Below are 17,718 nucleotides of genomic sequence, written 5' to 3' on the forward strand. Positions count from 1 at the left end.
TACAGGCACGTGTGACGTGAAAACAAAACAGATTTAACAAAATGCCAAGGTACAATGAAGTGTGGAAGTGAGTGTCAGTGGTGTGTGAGGGTGCGATGTCCAATATGTGGTGCATGTTGTATAGTGTAAAACAAAACAAAAGCACGGGCGGCAGGTTGACAATCCAAGCCAGTCGGCTTTTATCAGGTGGGAAGCTGGGCACATGTGCTCCCAATCAGCAATCACCTGCAACACACACACACAGAAACAGGAGAATCAGGTTTGCATGGTGAATGTGCTGTTTCAAATAAAAAAAGTCAGTTCACATTTAAAGCACGACTGTCATTTCCAGTATTAGACCTTGTTTTAATTATGTTTTGGAAAGCTTGTTATGACCTCAAAACCTCTGATATCAAGTCACACTGATCTTTGGTTCTTCACTGTTGTTACACGGTTATATATTGGTACTATAATGCCATCTAGTGGAACAAAAATCACCATCTTCTATCCATGAGCAACAGGCACCTCCATGAACATACATTTTTCTCTGCGTTTCCAGTGTTGAATGCAGTTAAAAATGTTTCAGTTTATAGTTAATATAGTTAAACGTATTAATGCATGTCCTTACTTCATCATTTTAAGTGGTGTTTTAAGATATATGTCCACATATGAAGATTGATCTACTGTAGAAACACCAAACCACACCCACCATTATCTTAGCATTTCCTTGATCGAAAACACCTCTGTTACCACGGGTTATCAGACTGGCAGAACCAGATGCCTTTAGCGTTTCACTCTTCAGCCCTTTGTGATACCTCGTCAGTGTTTTTAAACTTGTCAGATGTTTACTTGGCATATAAACACAAATAAAAATCCTTTTATTTATATGTGTTTTACATACAGTATATGAAAGAGCCTCCAAAATCCCCAAACTTCCCACACCAGAAGTGGAAGCTATATGATTCAGAGCACAAACTATGGAAACAGTTTGATTGGTGTCACATTCTTTATACTATGGTTGCATTTTTCACATGGACAGGTCATTATGTGTGTTTTCTGTTTTTTTCACACTGTTAGAAAACCAAGTACTTTCAATGTACTCGTGAAAAAAAAAAAAAAAAAGTGCATGAAGGCAATCATTTCCCAAATCCAGGAGAGGTGGGAATAATCAATGAAAATCTTTGATTTCCTGTAAGTGTAACAGGAAGTGTAAGTTACTGGTGCAGACAATAAGCTATCAAGCCAAAACATACAAAACAATCCAGCTATAGCGGTATGTTTCCATTCTTTTTTGAAACTATTGACACAGAAGATAATAATAACAATCTAAGTGAACTCCAATAATGCAATATTTTGTGAACCCCCTGGAGGAGATAAAGAAGGTGAACATGTTGACACCTGTCAACTGGCAAATCTGTTGTTTTTTTTAAGACTGGCAGAATCAAGGCATGTTTTCAAAAGGGATATGTGCTCATAGGAATAGTAAAAAGGTGGTAGCCTACATGTTATAAGTCCCAATTTAAATTTTTGACTAAAGCTAAACATTCACCCAGGATGGGTGGTGATGCACACTAAACAAAACTCTGTTTTCTTTCATGTCAGTATGATTCATACAGCTAGGGAATGTGGCCGCATGCATCCTCCAACCAATGATGAGGAAGGGAGAGAGGAAAAAGAGACGGGCCACGTGCCAACAAACCTCCTCCTGTGGTTGTGGTTTGTCAATAGACCTGGTATGATGCATGTCATACCAGGTATCTATCAGGTAAAAGTGGGGCGTGGATTTTGTTATGGGAACTTTTGTGAGTGAGATGAAGCACGAGAACTGAGTCGGATGAATACAAGCAAGTTGATTTAATCTGAGTTGCAACCAGAGGAGCACAGTTTACAGAGTCGAAGAGTCTGCAAAGTGAACAACACTGAGCAGAGAGAAACAAGGCGTATATAAACATGTCTTCAGCAATATGTGTACGTGATATAGAAACAGGATATTCGTCAGAGTAGTTGTCTGATATGATGCCAATAAGGTGTTGTGAGAACGAGCAGATATCAATAGAGAACAGGGAGTTTCTAGGGAGGACAGGGACCTTGAGATAAAACGGGAAACTCATAATTGCCCGCTATACCTCGTGTGACCCAGGAAACAACTATCCACTGAACCTTGTGTGACCTAAAGAAACGTCTGTGTGCATGTAATATGCCATTACATTTCCCCCCTTTTTATCCTTAAGGATAAACGAGGAAGAGAAAAACAACCAATAAAACACAATCAACAATAGAATTACCAAAATATGCACACATCATATAACACAACAAAATCCCAGATGACAATCAAATAGGAGAAAAGAACAGTATTCAAAAACTTCAGACTGAGCATTCCAACTGGTTTACGATCAGTCGTCACACAGAATACAATTCAATGGAAAACCTTAAGTTAAAAGTTGCAAGCTGTTTTTGTGGATGAAAGCATCCTGAGTAGAGCATAGCAAAGAGAGAACTGGGTTACTGTCAAACAAAATCCTTTATACACATTCATCAGAGTCAGCATCAGTGTGTGAGTCGTCTGTGCTCGTGTCCTCGGTCAGGGCATAAGCAGCAGCTATGTCGTCCAAAGTCACCTGGGGAGCAGGAGCAGAGACAGAAAGCATGTGATAGCGCACCATCTGCAACGAGAACAAGGAGCCCACAACTTTCTTAACCATAGGAATAATACAGCTGGACAAACAGCACATAAAAATATACAGACTTGCATGGGGAGAGTCACTGTGTGAAAAATAAAGACAGTGAAATGTTGTAACAGGTGTAGGGTGTGGTGTGGTGCAGGTCTTCTTGCGCCCACGAAGGTGACACAGAAACTACGTCTGCACGCCACTTGTTGTCTTCTTTCCTCGGGCCCTTGGTCACCTGTGTGCCTGTTGTGAACGCAAAGTCTTACTTAGCAGCCTCCGGAGTTTGTAGTTTTTTTCAGTCGAACCAGCAGGGGGTGCTGGAACCTTTCTGCAGTGGCTGGCGTGGATCCAGGTAGCCCGCTCAGCGACCTTCACAGCAGTGTGGGTTGTCAGCAGGATCTGGAACGGACCTTGCCACCTCCTGTTCCTCCACGACTTCCTCCTGAAGTCTTTTACGACCACGAAGTCACCTGGTTCGAGCTGGTGCAGGGGACCACTGGCTGGAACAGGGAGGGCTGCGATCACCTGTTTCTTTATATCAGAGAGCTGTTTGGATAGATTGGTACAGTAGGTTAGTGTGTTGTGATCACAAAGAGCTGTTGATGGGGGTGGAGATCGGGGAGTTTCCACACCTACAGAAGGAGGAGTTGCAAAAAGAATCTCAAAGGGGCTCAAGTTAGTTCTGTTTCGTTTTCGCATTCTCATATACATAAGCACTAGAGGAAGTGCTTTTGTCCATGGAAGACCTGTGTCTTCACAACACTTGGCCAGCTTGTTCTTTAGTGTTCCATTCTCCCTCTCTACTGCACCTCCACTAGCTGGGTGGTAGGCACAGTGTGTTCTCAGGTTAATGCCTAAGTATAGGCTCAGTTCAGTGATAGCTGAATTAACAAAATGGCTACCATTATCACTGGAGATTTTAGCTGGAATTCCCCATCTGGGAATGATTTCAGTAAGAAGGGCTTTAGCTACTACTGAGGCAGATTGTTTTGAGGCTGGGAACACTTCAACCCATTTGCTCCACATGTCTACCATCACTAAACAATGAGACTTTCCTTCTGATGGAGTTAGTTCTACAAAATCCATCATGACATGCTCAAAAGGTCGAGTTGGTTGAGGATGAGCAGCTTGTTGGGAAGGTTGGATTGCCCTGCCTACATTGTGAGTAGCACAGATAACACAGGCTTGGCAGTGTTTTTGAGCATAGGCAGAAAACCCTTTTGTGAACCAAAATGTATTAATCATTTGCTGCATCCCTCCTTTTGATGCATGGTCAGACCCATGCGTCAATTTAGCATAGTGAGGGAAGAAATGGGAAGGCAAACACGGGTTGTTGTCGGGGCCTATCCAGATGCCATAATGACATGAAGCACCTGCGTTTCTCCAAAGTTGCTTATCTTTTGGAGACGCAAAAGATTGAACAGCACTGAGGGAAGATGGTACGTCAGAAGAAACTGAAACCAAAGTATGTGATACAGAAGAGTCAAACAAAGGGAGAAGAGAGGCTGCCTTCGCAGCTGCATCCGCTCGAGCGTTACCTGTAGAAATTGGGTCAGAGGCATTAGTGTGAGCAGCACATTTACACACAGAAATGGCAGAAGGAAGAAGGATGGCATCTAAGAGATCTGCAATGAGTGTGTGATGCAAAACGGGCTTGCCATCATATTTCAGAAAACCTCTATGTTTCCAAAGTGCACCAAAGTCATGAACAACACCAAAAGCATATCTGGAATCAGTGTAGATATTTACAGATCTACCCTTAGCTAATTGGCAGGCAGTTGTTAAGGCCACAAGTTCTGCAGCTTGAGCTGAGAAGTGAGGTGGAAGAGATGATGACATCATCACGTCATAGTCAGAACAAACAGCAAAACCAACACGGCAGAGACCTGTAGCTGGGTCTCTTGAAGCAGAGCCATCTACATAGAGGACAAGGTCAGGATTTGTCAAGGGCGTTTCTGTCAGATCAGGTCTTGGAGAACAAGATGCTGAAAGTTCAGCCATGCAATCATGAGGCTCACCATCCTGTGGAAGAGGGAGCAGAGTAGCAGGGTTTAGAACAGTACACCTCTTAAGAGTGACATTAGGCATGTCAAGAAGACACGTATGATACCTAAGGTGTCTAGCAGCCGAAAGGTGTGATGTTTTCTGCTCAGAAAGGATCAAAGAGACCGCATGTGGCACAAGGAGAGTCAAAGGAGCGTAGCCAACTATATCTCTTGAGGCCAAAAGGGCTTTTTCAGCAGCTGCTACAGCTCTGAGACATTTTGGCATGTCTGCTGCTACAGGATCGAGTTTACCCAAGCAATATGCCACAGGACGAAGCCTGTCACCATGAGGTTGTAGGAGGACAGAAGTCATGCAACCCGAACGTTCATCCACGGTCTGAGTGAATGGTTTGGTTGGGTCAGGAAGTCCAAGTGTAGGAGGAGACTGAAGTTGAAGTTTCAAGTTTAGGAATGCAGTTTCTGCTTCCGGTGTCCACTCAAGTTGTGAGCGAGAGGTCATGCCTGATTGGTGACACAAGGTCCTGAGGGGTCTTTCAACCTCAGAAAAATTAGGGACAAAAGCGCGACAGTAGGAACACATCCCCAGGAAAGATAGCATTTGTTGTTGGGTAATTGGTTTTGGAATCTTTTGGATAGCTTCAATATGTTTTGGAGACATGGTTTTGCCTTCACCAGAAATTATGTGACCCAGGAAGGTCACAGCTTGTTTGACAAATTGTAGCTTGTTTAAGCTGGCTTTGTGACCTTCTTCTGCCAGATGTTTGAGCAGTTTGATAGTGTCAGTTATGCATTGTTTTTCAGTTGGAGCGCAGATCAGAAGATCGTCTACATGTTGTAGTAACACAGTGCCATCAGAGAGCACTAGAGGCGACAATGATTCGCATAAAGCCCGATTGTAGATTGTTGGTGATTCAGTGAAACCCTGACATAAACGGGTGAAAGTATAACCTTTCCCGTTGAACTGGAATGCAAACCAGTACTGAGAATCCTTGTGAACAGGAACACTGAAAAATGCATTTGATAGATCAACAACTGAAAACCACTTAGCAGAAGATGGGACTTGTGAAAGCAAAGTGTACGGGTTAGGAACACTTGGTGTTCTGGCATGAACAGCTGCATTAACTGCTTTTAAGTCTTGAACAAATCGCCACTCGGGTAGGGTTGGTGGTTCTCTAGCTTTTTGAACTGGAAAAATAGGAGTGCAGACAGGTGAGTTATCACATGGGATAATAACACCAGCTTCCAATAAGGATTTAAAAACAGGTTTAATGCCTTCGACGGCTTCCGGACGCAGAGGGTACTGAACTCGTTTTGGCCTGTAGTCAGACTTAGGATTGACTATTACAGGTTCACAATTTTTTGTGAGACCTACATCATATTTGCCTTGTGCCCACAATTTGGGTGGGACTCGTGCAAGGGCTGGATGGATCTGTTCTGCGGAGAGCATTTGGTGTATGTGTTCGGTTTTATCAAGATTGTGGTCTAGCAAGTAGACAGATTTCAGAGCAGCCACGGTTAATTTGCATGCAGTTTTGAAAACACCCCCCTTTGGCGAGTATGACACATGTGGGTCGGGTGTAGATTGCCAATCTTTGAGCTCAATGCATGATTTTGTCCATGGACCTAAATATCTCCATTGATCAGTTTGTCCTTTGGAAAGCGAAATATGTGGATGTGAATCGTTAATCAGAAAAAATTGTTGTTGTTCAGCTGTTAAGCTGACAGAAAGTGCACATCGTAGGTCTGTCCAGTAGAGAGAGTCAGTCAGTAGAGTATCGTTGATGTCAGTCCACCATTCAGTTTCATAGTCTCTGTCAAGGTCAGTTGTCACGTGTGACGTGCAATGGAGTGCCTCAGGCTGCATGAAAACTGCAGTTGGGCTAACCAGTGCATGTGCACGTTCAGTCAGAGATAGAGCCAAAACACTCTCAACTTTCCATTGGTATATGTAGAGCAGTGAGGAGATTAAATCAGGTTGATACTTAGCCATTATATAGGCTTCAGGATTGGGTGGAGTTGTTCGTCTCACAACTTTAACTCCTTCTGGTGTCGAAATAAGTCGATGCCAAAAGCCATCATCAGGTCTCGTCCTAACAAGTTGAAAGGACAGACGTGGGAAAGCAAAAATGAGTGCTTTACTTTAGTAAATGGTTCAGGATGAGAACACGTAGTTGGAGATGTATAGTTTTCTTTCACTGTTGTTCCACATGCACCAATGGAATACATGAAATTGCCACTGAGTTTGGCCTTAGGTATTTCAGAGTATTTTAACACTGTGCGTGTTGCACCCGAGTCAACCATAAATGTAACATCTTTTCCTGCAACATTCAAAATCATAGTGGGCAGTTTCTGCACCATTGAGTCATCATACATGGTGTATGTTCCTATAGGTTTAAAGTCAGATTTTCTCTGTAAAACTTCAATAGTCTCTGTGAGTAGTTGGTGTTGTTGCTGCAATGTAAGCGTGTGAGTGGTGTATGTGTGTGTGTCATTCTCACTCCCCTTTTCTGAAGGTTCAGGGTAGGCTGTCTGGGTGACGCACGCATCCGGTCCTCCCCTCCCTCGTCTCTCAGATCAGTCAGATGATTGTTGCCAACGGTCATTTCTGCCTCTAGGTGGAGCACCTCTTCCTCTGCCTCGGCCTCGGAATTGTGTGCAATCCTTTGCCCAATGTCCTTTATTGCCACACAGGAAGCACACATCGTAGCCTGGTGGCGGTCCCATTCTTGGACCTGATCTCTCTCCTTGCCATGGCCTGCGTCCTCTCTGCATGCCTCTTCCTCCTCGTTGTGAAACACCGTAATGCTGAACTGGAAGTGGTTGAGTTGATGGTACTGCAACTTGTTCAGGGAGAGCATAGTTAACATAGCTCTGTGTTCAGTGTCTTTTCTTTTCTTTTTTTTTTTTTTTTCAGCGTCTTTCTTGTCCTGCAGGCATTTGTATGCATGGTCAGCATGTCATTAGTGTCCCAATTCACCGCTTGGGGTCTGTAGTCGCCATCTCTTTGGAAAATGTCTTTCACCTTGGAGAAATCAGATGGTTTCATGTATTTCATCATGACTCTCTGGATTTCGCCTGAGGTTGGTGTGAAGTCTTTGATGAACTGAACATAGGCTCGTGCCATGGCGGCGCCACCTTGTGCAGGCTTTGGGAGGTGTGATGCTGCATCAATCAGGTCCTGAGTTGTCCATGGGCGGTAGACAAAACCTGGATTTCCATCCGGACCCATAACTTGCACCATTGGCATCGTAAAAGCTGAATCTGATTGTTGTCTGGTGCGTGCTGCAATTGGAGGGGAGAGGGAGGAGGAAGTGAGGACACTGGAGCCTGGTGAGGGAGTGTTCATAAAAGAGGATGTGGATGACATCGGTGATGACATGGCAGATGAGGCGTTGTATGGAGGAGGAACCGAAGGCGGAGCCATTGCCTTGGGAGGGGGTTGTCTTCGAGGGAGGGACCAGGAAGCGTCATCAACCAGAGAGCTCTGACCGCACCCTGTCAGTTTAGGATAGAGAGAATTCTTTTTACTCTTAGGTTCAAAATCACTTTCTTTGTCTTTCTTATCGACTTTCATACATGTTATCATTTTGCACACTTGTCTCCTTTCTCTCGTTTCACATTCATCTTCCCACTTTTTCAGACATCCTTCATTTTTTTCAATCTCTCTCATTTTATCACTTTTCACTCTCTTTTTGCTCATAATTGTCTGTCTTTCTTTCTCAAGACTTTCACGTAATTTTTTTCAGTTGATTTTTGCTCAACGATCCCCCTTCTGGGAATCCATGATTTGTCACCCAGTAATTCAAACATTCAACACTTTGATCCCCATATTTTTGTTTCATGGCCAGAATAATTGGACTGTCCGGATCATTTTTCGCTTGTTTACTTCCTTGGGTACCCATGTTTCCTTTTTACCAAGAGTCCCTGACTCTTTTGATTATTTACCTCGTATAGACCCTGTCTACCGGTAAGTCCCTGACTTCTAGTAAATAATCCTAGGTGTAGGTCTTTGACGCCTATAACCCACACCTAACTTCAGTGAGAATGGAACGTTCTCACCTACCTCAGTGAGAGTGGAAAGTTCTCACCTACTTCAGTATCAGACCATAAAGATCTGTACCTACAACTCAGTATCAGATTATAAAAATCTGTACCTACAATCTCAGTATCAGGTTATGAAAACCTATACCTACAAACTCAGTATCAGGTTATAAAAACCTATACCTACAAACTCAGTATCAGGTTATAAAAACCTATACCTACAAACTCAGTTTCAATTTCAAGGGCATAAACCCCTTCAATCAAAACCTACAACATGACAGTTCCGTGTCAAGTTCCAAAACAAAAAGGAAGTAAACAATGGAAAATGATGACCAGCAGTAATGCAAGTATCCACAGACTCAGAAAATACATAAAAAAAGAAGTTATCTCTATTGATTACAGAATCATTATCATTATTCATGAATCATTGGTAAATTTGGAATTTGGAAAGTCAACATCTCACCGTCTCAATCGGACGTTAGCTTTATCTTGGATCGTCGTGGAGCCAGTCAGTCAATCAATTGGATCGCCGGTCCCCTCTCTCTGAATACTTGGTTGGAGGTAGAGGAAGATCTCCTGGATTCCAGGTGTGCACTGCCGACGTCCTTTTGATCCCAACGGACTCTCAGACGATCCCACTTCTGACACCAAATTGTTATGGGAACTTTTGTGAGTGAGATGAAGCACGAGAACTGAGTCGGATGAATACAAGCAAGTTGATTTAATCTGAGTTGCAACCAGAGGAGCACAGTTTACAGAGTCGAAGAGTCTGCAAAGTGAACAACACTGAGCAGAGAGAAACAAGGCGTATATAAACATGTCTTCAGCAATATGTGTACGTGATATAGAAACAGGATATTCGTCAGAGTAGTTGTCTGATATGATGCCAATAAGGTGTTGTGAGAACGAGCAGATATCAATAGAGAACAGGGAGTTTCTAGGGAGGACAGGGACCTTGAGATAAAACGGGAAACTCATAATTGCCCGCTATACCTCGTGTGACCCAGGAAACAACTATCCACTGAACCTTGTGTGACCTAAAGAAACGTCTGTGTGCATGTAATATGCCATTACAATTTGCACACACCCCAGCTCCGTTTCACATTCACAACATTCCATTAATCAAAGTAATAATTCTGAATAAATATGGCATCCATGCTTGTGAAGAAGGGTGGATAATTGTAGATGAGGGCTTTCTCTTCCTCCTTAGGACAGGAGAAACGGTGGCTGTTCTTTATGGCTGGAGGAACGACACAAGTGGAGGGAAAAGACAAAAAATGAGCAAAAAAAAAGAGAAAAAGCACAAAGTAGCATTGATTGTTTAAAGGCTGTAAGGGCTGCATGTTTTTTCTTTCTTTTCTGCCATCATAGAGGTTTGTGTGCAGAAAATGCTGTGTGGAATGTCGACATTATTATTAAAGCTGGGGTCTGTCATTTTAATTGCAGGCTACACTTTGAACAAAAGGCCAGCAGTTGAAGATAATTGTAACAAAGAAGACTATAACATTGCTGAATAATCCTTAAGAACCTTTGATGTAAAGTGATAAAAATATCACTTCTGACTTTGTCACCCCACAGGGAAATGTGACGGTAACCACCTTACCAAATCTGAGTGATTCAAAAAGTCCCTAAATCTATATATATATATATATATATATATATGTGTGTATATATATGCAGCAGTAGCACATATTACCCTCAGAGATAAAGAAACAGGCAGTGTAGAAGCAGGTTCTTGTAGCTGATGTGGTATGGACCATCCCCGGCTTATCAACCCACTCATAGGGGCATTTCTCTGGATGCCACTGAAGTGCATAAAATGGGTAACGGTAGCCTGGGGAAAACCAGAGACATCGTCAGCAAGCATTTCCAAAATGTATTGATAACAGTAAATACAGGATAAACATAATCAATGCACTCATCTTTGTTTCTGCATTCCTAACAAAAACATTATGGTTGAAACTCTGAAACACTTAATGAGGTGCCCATTTGTGTTATACTGTACATGTGAACTAACATTTGTGCTTGTAAAAAGGTGAACAATGAACAACATAAAGTGTAATCATGAACTGTACCTTCCATGGTTGAGATGAATTCTACCCCCTTATCAATATTAGTGGACAGGATCCTGTAAAACATCCTCAGCTTGGGATTTTCAGTGTAGTTCTGTTGGTTGTTTCAGAGTCTGGTTTTACTATACATACTACATTAACATTTAGACAATTTATACATTTTGGAAATGTGCATTTCCTTTCAGTTTTGCTTTTCAGCAAGAACATACTGCTGTTGTCCTGACAATTGGGAATCGTAGTGTAAATCCTCAAAACACAAATACAAAATACACTCAATGGAAAAATCTATCAAACATTAACATTAAAATAAATAAATATTAATGGAAAATAATGGCATTGGAGATACCTGCATTGATAGACTGTATTTGTGAAAGTTACTAGTGATGTTTTCCTTGGCTAGACACTGCAACACATCACTGGGAAGACTCTGAAACAGACGGCTGGACTGGGCTTCTAAAGGGCAATCACACATTGTTTAGTGAAGCAGGAGTGAGACAAGCAGATGGACAGTGTGGTGTAGAGGAAGTTTCATCAAAATTAAATGTTGTATTTTAGCATAATCACTGGTGTACATTATGGCTACAATGATCAAAACTTAGAGAAACTCAAATTTGCTCCTAATTGATTGGTCCACCATTGAATTCTGGACTATTTCATTCTTTTTAATTCAGTTATTTTCTGGCAGGGACCCTTTTAAAATAGATCTCCATATCAGCTGTTAAACATCAAAGCAATGTTCTGCAAATGATTAGCTTCACTCTGAACAGCATATGAAACAGCTGTCATTAAATAATTAAATCTAATGATGTGATGTCATGTCGTTGTGTGTTTAAAATATAGTCACATTTTTCTGAAGCCTCCATGGTGTGAGTATTATTATTATTATTATTATTATTATTATTATTATTATAATAATCATACACCTTATGTTCCTGTCATTGAAATTAAGTGGCAAATTAAGTCTTCCAAGTGTCATGGGTTCAAACTGCCTTCATGCCTCTGTAAAAACTGAGCATTATGGAATTCTTCCAGTGTCTCAAACAATAGAGATCAGTGTCATTTATTTGTATGACCTAACCAAGGAAGTGTAATGACACTGAACTAAAAACAGACAGACAGACAGACGAGTATACCTTGTGTGAAGTTGAGAGGTAGAGCCACACCCTTCGTATTGGTTTGAGTAAGCAAGTATTTGTTAGCTGTGAAAAATGACAGCTGCTGAAAGCCCTGGCAAATTCCCCAGATGGGGAAGTAGTCCTTAGTATTGTTTGCCTGCAGAAATTCAGAGAAGACCTAGATGGTGATGACCATAAAACCATTGCCTTGTATTTCTGAAGAAACTTGAGCACTTTCCTTCACCTGCAAACACCACTTCCTACTGCATTCCTCACTAATAAGATGAATGAACTCAGACTACAGGTTGCGACAAACAACATTGTGAAGGACGGCTGCATTCTGCTTTTCACAGAGACCTGGCTTCGTTCATTCATTGCAGACACCGCTATCAAGAAAGCAGGACCAAGGACTCCAGTAAGAGCACAGGAAGGGGTTTATGCTTCTATGTGAACAACAGCTGGTGTACTCAAACTAAGACCCCAGAGATCCCACCGATAAGTGCTGCCCACTTATGACTTCTTACTGTACAGCAAGAGTGTGTTGTATTAAACGTAAGGCAAGGCTAACCCTAACACTAGAAGTGTGAAATGATTCTGGAATGAGAGGAAAATGAAACTAAGTAAATCAGATCATAGCAGAAAAAAAACAAAGATTGTTAATTGGTTTGTTTTACTTGTCTTACCCTCAGAGCCAATCTGTAAAAGATCCTGGCAACTCGGTTGGAATTGGATGTGTGCAAGTCAATGTCTCCTCCTGGCAACAGCAACCTGGGGGTTGGTGGTTTGCTCTGTGTTAAAACTTTAGTCATAAGCTAAATGCACTTACGATCATTTGAAATTAGGTTTGGACAAATTTGAATTGAATAGTTTTAGGACATTCAAAGAATGGTACAGTTTGACTAACAACCCACGCAATAATTTGCTAAGCAACATCTAAGATGATTAATGTTGACTTTTAATAATAACCTTCACTGTCTGTCATGATCTTCTCACTGTCACCTCATTCACCTCAGCTCACCAGCCCCTCCTTCTCCTCACCTGCCTGCCAGCCACTCCCTGCTCATTACTCCAACGCTCGTAAATCAACCCAGTCTATAAACCTCTCAGTTTACACGGTGCCAGATTGTTCCATGTCGCCAGTACAAGTCTCTCCAGTGTTTTTTGGATTGATTCCCCCGACAACGGATTCTGCCTTCTCCCTGCCTGACTTCTGCCAGCTTGTTCCTGTGGCGGAACAGCTCTGCACCGGACCTGTCATCTCCCTTGTGTGGGCTTGTTGTCTTAGGCCCAAGTTCCCTCTGCATTTCATGGTACGGAGCTCAGCCTACGAACTATTGTGTGTGTGTGTGTGTGTGTGTGTGTGCCTGTGCATCACACACCAGTCTGCTTAATAAAGTGAAATAAAAGTGTCCAAAAGGGAGGAAACCAACAGTTTCAAACCTTAAAACTTCAGAACAAATGTCTGTATCACACTTTTTGAACTACAAGACAACTTCCATTTACACTAACAATCAGATCAGTTGCGAAAATAAAACAGCACACTGAGTCCTAATAATTGTACAGCAATGGCTCATTCAATTGCTAAGGTAAGCTTATAAAGCCATTCAAATTTTAATAATTATTTATCAGTATAGGGGTGGAACTAAATCACAACTCCTTGTTCACTATTGTTGTTGTTAAGCTGTTCAAGCAACTGACTTCAGCATGAGTTTAACATCTAACATTAGCACAGGCGAGCCAGACTACCACTCTTTCATTATACACCCTGCACATAAGACTCTGTGTTAACAGAGAGGGAAATAGCATGCGGGGAAAAAAGTTGTCTTGAACTCTTGTTTTTAGAGAGGACATGGTTTTGTTTGGTGACAAAGATTTAGTATAGGACTGGTTTTGTTTTATTTGATTTCATTTATTTGGCACTCCACCTCCCTCCTTTCCTCCCCCACATTGTGTAAACCAGGCTGTTGTGTTTAAGTTTTAGTCAACATTAAACATTATTGCTTTAAACCGTCAACTTTGCCTCATTTAAATCCTTAGTTTGTCGTGTTGCTGTTGCTGTTTCCCCTAGACAATAACTTAGGAATGTAACACGCTCAACAAGAGGCATCACTCCAACATGCTCACCCAATATCATGACTGACAACCAGCAATCATTAAGTGACACACGGTAGTGATACACCCATCATCCATGTGCAGTACCAAGTGTGCAACAATTCCAGCAATTAATCCCCAATCCCAAACAATATGCAGAACTAAAATGTATGGCTCCTACACCAGGCTGGGAATTATGTCAAACATGATAACTCATTTGCAACGACATCATATAAAATGTTTGAAGTATTTTCTGCGTGCTGCACTTGAATTGATCTTTATTTTATGATTATACTTTGTATTTATTTGAGAACCTTCACATTCACCTCTAGTGTTGTTGGTAGTAGGTGCAGCAATATTTAGAATTATTTTGCAATGTGTTTTTAATTTAATATTAAACTGTTCAGGTCATTATGGGGAACTAGCCACTGTAATGTTACATACCGAAAATGTATTGAGGGTTGCGGGGGGGGGCAGTGCCAATCGCAGGTGACATTGGGCGATAGGCGGGGTACACCCTGGACAGTTCAGACATCAACTCTGTCAATTCACAGTGTCCAATTGAATTATTCCGAGTATTGCATGTTTTTGGACTGAGGGAGGAAACCGGAGAAGCCGGAGAAAACCCACGAAGACCAGGGAGAACACGTAAACTCCATGCAGAAAGGTTCTTGTTCCAACCGGGTCACAAACCCGTGTCTTGTTGCTACAAAGGCAAGAGTGCTAACCACTACACCAACCGTGTGGCCCCATAGGCCAATCATATGATAATATGATGAAAGCTATGTCATACAGAGCACAACACTTAACTCACCCATTTATTGAGTAGAACAACCGAACATATTCTTTGTCTTTGAGACCCATTCTGTTGAACAAAAAAAGGTAAACAAACATATAAATGACTGACAAAAACACCCATCAGTTAGTGACAAAATGAGCGGGATCAGGGGCCACGTTTTCAGGCTTTTGAATTGGTGGAGCATTTCTTTAAATAATGTGTATGTCTCCTAAAAATCTCTGCTTTACCCATTTGAAATAATATTCAAAATAGTGTTACAGTCTGTATCAACAGATGTCAAGTGTCATAGTCACAGTCTGTAACATTTTCTGTAACCTTAAGAAAAACTGGGTATCAATAGGCTATATTAATGTTTGAGAAACACTGTCATGTATGATTCCTTAAACCCAGTTTAAGGAATGGGGTTTGTAGTGGGGAATGTAGTGGTTAACATCGATGCCAAAACAAAAACTGTCTTATTCTAACCTGGTCTGACTGATTAGTGCCAAGTGAGAATTCAATAATCTAAAAGAGACTTTTCTTGGATAAAAGACATATATATATATATATATATATATATATATATATATATGTACACATGAATAATGTGATGTACCTGATGGGTGCAACTCTGGCACCAGCTCCCTCCAGATATTTGATGTAGGACGCAGCAATGTAGGAGGATCCCTGCGCAAACTCATCTGCCGAACGGTTTTCCTGTGCTAGAACACCTGAGAAGAAAGATAACACAGCAAACATGCACAGATATTTGACTCCTGCAAAAAAATAGACCTGGTACATTACCCCAAAAAAGTAGAAACACCTGAAAGAGGTAATGAAATACAAACCCTATGCACACGCAAAGCTCAAGCAACTTTCATAATCATCCACACACAGTTTCTCAATATGTCAGCCAGAACAAAGGTGTCTTTTCGCTGCCTCAACCAACCTAATCACAGGCAGGTCTCTAGATTCTTCAAATAGCTTCGATATATATCACAAATATTTCCATTGTCGGTGATCCAATTGAATGTTGGCTGTGCTAAAGTAAGACCCTTCCCAACTGACATTAAAATGCGCCTCCTGTGACTACTTGGTATAGGATCTGGCTTTCCTCACACTGTAAAAAACCAGTGCAGGTCACTATGTGTGTCTGTTATAGTCATGAACGCTGGGCTGAAATTAAGTGAGATGTTCAGTGATACAGATGCTCTGCTCATATCACCATGAACGTGGGCCACAGTTCATTGATATCACTGACTGACTATCATCACATGGTCATTTACAGTGCATGTAATTGGCAGTGTTATAATGTAACAAAGTACACATACTTCGTTACTGTACTTAATTACAAAAATCACATATCTGTACTTTATATTTATTTGTATTTCCAGTTTCAATTTTACTACATTTACTAAATCATTTGTGTACTTTTACTCCACTACATTTCCCCTATCTTTGTTATCCGTTACTACCAAATCAAATCAGAAGAAAAACTCAGCACGTCTTTTATCACACTGTCACAGCGATCAGGAGCATGGTGGTGTTAAGTGTCTTTAAGTGGACTAGCAGAACCGGGAATGAAACTCACAAACTTTCAGTTGAACGATGACTCACTCATACCACTGAGTTACCCCTCACTTTTTTAATACTTTTGCTTACTCTAAAACACAAGTACACATTTATATCAGAAAATGACTCCTTTTAGGTACTTTATACAAGCCTGGTAATTGGTCTGTGCTCAAATTGGTGCAGTTCCTGAGGATTGACTAAACAGAGCCCAACTAATATCAACACATTATCAAAAGTTAAGCACAACTGAATAGTTGCCAGTTTACCTCAGAACGTAGGATAAGTTCTGTTTATCACAGTTTTGAGAGGCTCCATTCATTTTTGCCCGAACATGTTACCCTCTTGCAACACAACTCAGTGAACAGTAGGCAAAGTTAAAAAAAACAACAACACTGTTATTAACCACAGTCCCATTCAGTTTAAATGTCAGAGTTTGTACATGTGACATGTGGGTTATTGTCTCAAGGAATGCATCATTCAAGTTTGGTTTATGGAAAAAAAAGAAAAAAAAATCACTATTATCTACACTTTAAGTGAAGTATTGTGAAAATGATTAATGTACTGTGATTACAATCAAATCGTGGATATACATATATATATATATATATATATATATATATATATGTATGTATATACATATAAATATAGATAGATAGATAGATAGATAGAACCTTACCGATGATGGGTCGGTAATTGAGCTGCAGGTTCCTCTGCACGACGCAGAGTCGCGGACCACAGTGGCAAGTGGCCAGTGTCAGCAGCATCGTTGCAGCCTACCGACATGTGTACAACATATCGCACAAACAACGATAACAATAATAATAATTTAAAACAACAAACAACAGCCAGGGAAAGAAAATGCAAAAAAACATTAAAAAAAAAGAAAGAAAAAAATTCAGATCAGAAAAAACGAAGAGGAAGGAGATCCAGGCTGTGAGACTAAAGACTGCCTCTCCTCTCTCAGTCCACTTCTGTCTGCTCCGAGTCTTCACCTTAATCCAGGCTTTTCTGTGCATGTCAGGAGCGTCAAGTTGTCAGTCGCGCTTCGGTTTTTTCTCCACATTTAAGTCGGCTCGAGAAAACTCCTCCTCGCGCCTCACCTGTCACAGTTTCCTTCCGTGATATCCACACAAGATCTGTCCCAATAAATATGTGTCATATATTATGACATCCTTGAAAGACTTTTGGCCTAAAACGGAAGAAACGGTCTAGTTTAGGGAAAACGAAATAAAACATAATATTTACTTAACGCAGCTGCAATTAGAGACGACTCATAGTAACTGATTGATTATTTTATTTATTTGCTCTATGGTGTCTGCGCACATGTTTTCTCTGAAATGTTCTGATCTTTTCTTATTTCAGACAGAGACAGAGAGAAAGAGAGAGAGAGAAAGG

The 17,718-nt window shown here is 41.2% G+C and overlaps 2 protein-coding genes across 2 annotated transcripts; both read right to left on the reverse strand.

Annotated features, from left to right (window-relative positions):
• Positions 1 to 1,818: 1,818 nt before the first annotated feature.
• On the reverse strand, positions 1,819 to 9,751 carry LOC131460769 (protein NYNRIN-like). Its single transcript, XM_058631547.1, has one exon. It carries the CDS (start codon positions 6,642 to 6,644, stop codon positions 2,880 to 2,882), a length of 3,765 nt encoding a protein of 1,254 aa, XP_058487530.1. The 5' UTR covers positions 6,645 to 9,751; the 3' UTR covers positions 1,819 to 2,879.
• Positions 9,752 to 9,776: 25 nt separating this feature from the next.
• On the reverse strand, positions 9,777 to 17,391 carry zgc:171566. Its single transcript, XM_058631548.1, has 10 exons — positions 17,316 to 17,391; positions 17,000 to 17,096; positions 15,368 to 15,482; positions 14,788 to 14,838; positions 12,566 to 12,650; positions 11,901 to 12,039; positions 11,114 to 11,220; positions 10,771 to 10,861; positions 10,392 to 10,529; positions 9,777 to 9,935 (listed from the first exon to the last, which is right to left on the reverse strand). Exons 1-10 carry the CDS (start codon positions 17,337 to 17,339, stop codon positions 9,814 to 9,816), a joined length of 969 nt encoding a protein of 322 aa, XP_058487531.1. The 5' UTR covers positions 17,340 to 17,391; the 3' UTR covers positions 9,777 to 9,813.
• Positions 17,392 to 17,718: the final 327 nt, after the last annotated feature.

The sequence above is a fragment of the Solea solea genome, chromosome 6 (genome assembly GCF_958295425.1).
Source record: "Solea solea chromosome 6, fSolSol10.1, whole genome shotgun sequence".
Classification (NCBI taxonomy): Eukaryota; Metazoa; Chordata; class Actinopteri; order Pleuronectiformes; family Soleidae; genus Solea; species Solea solea.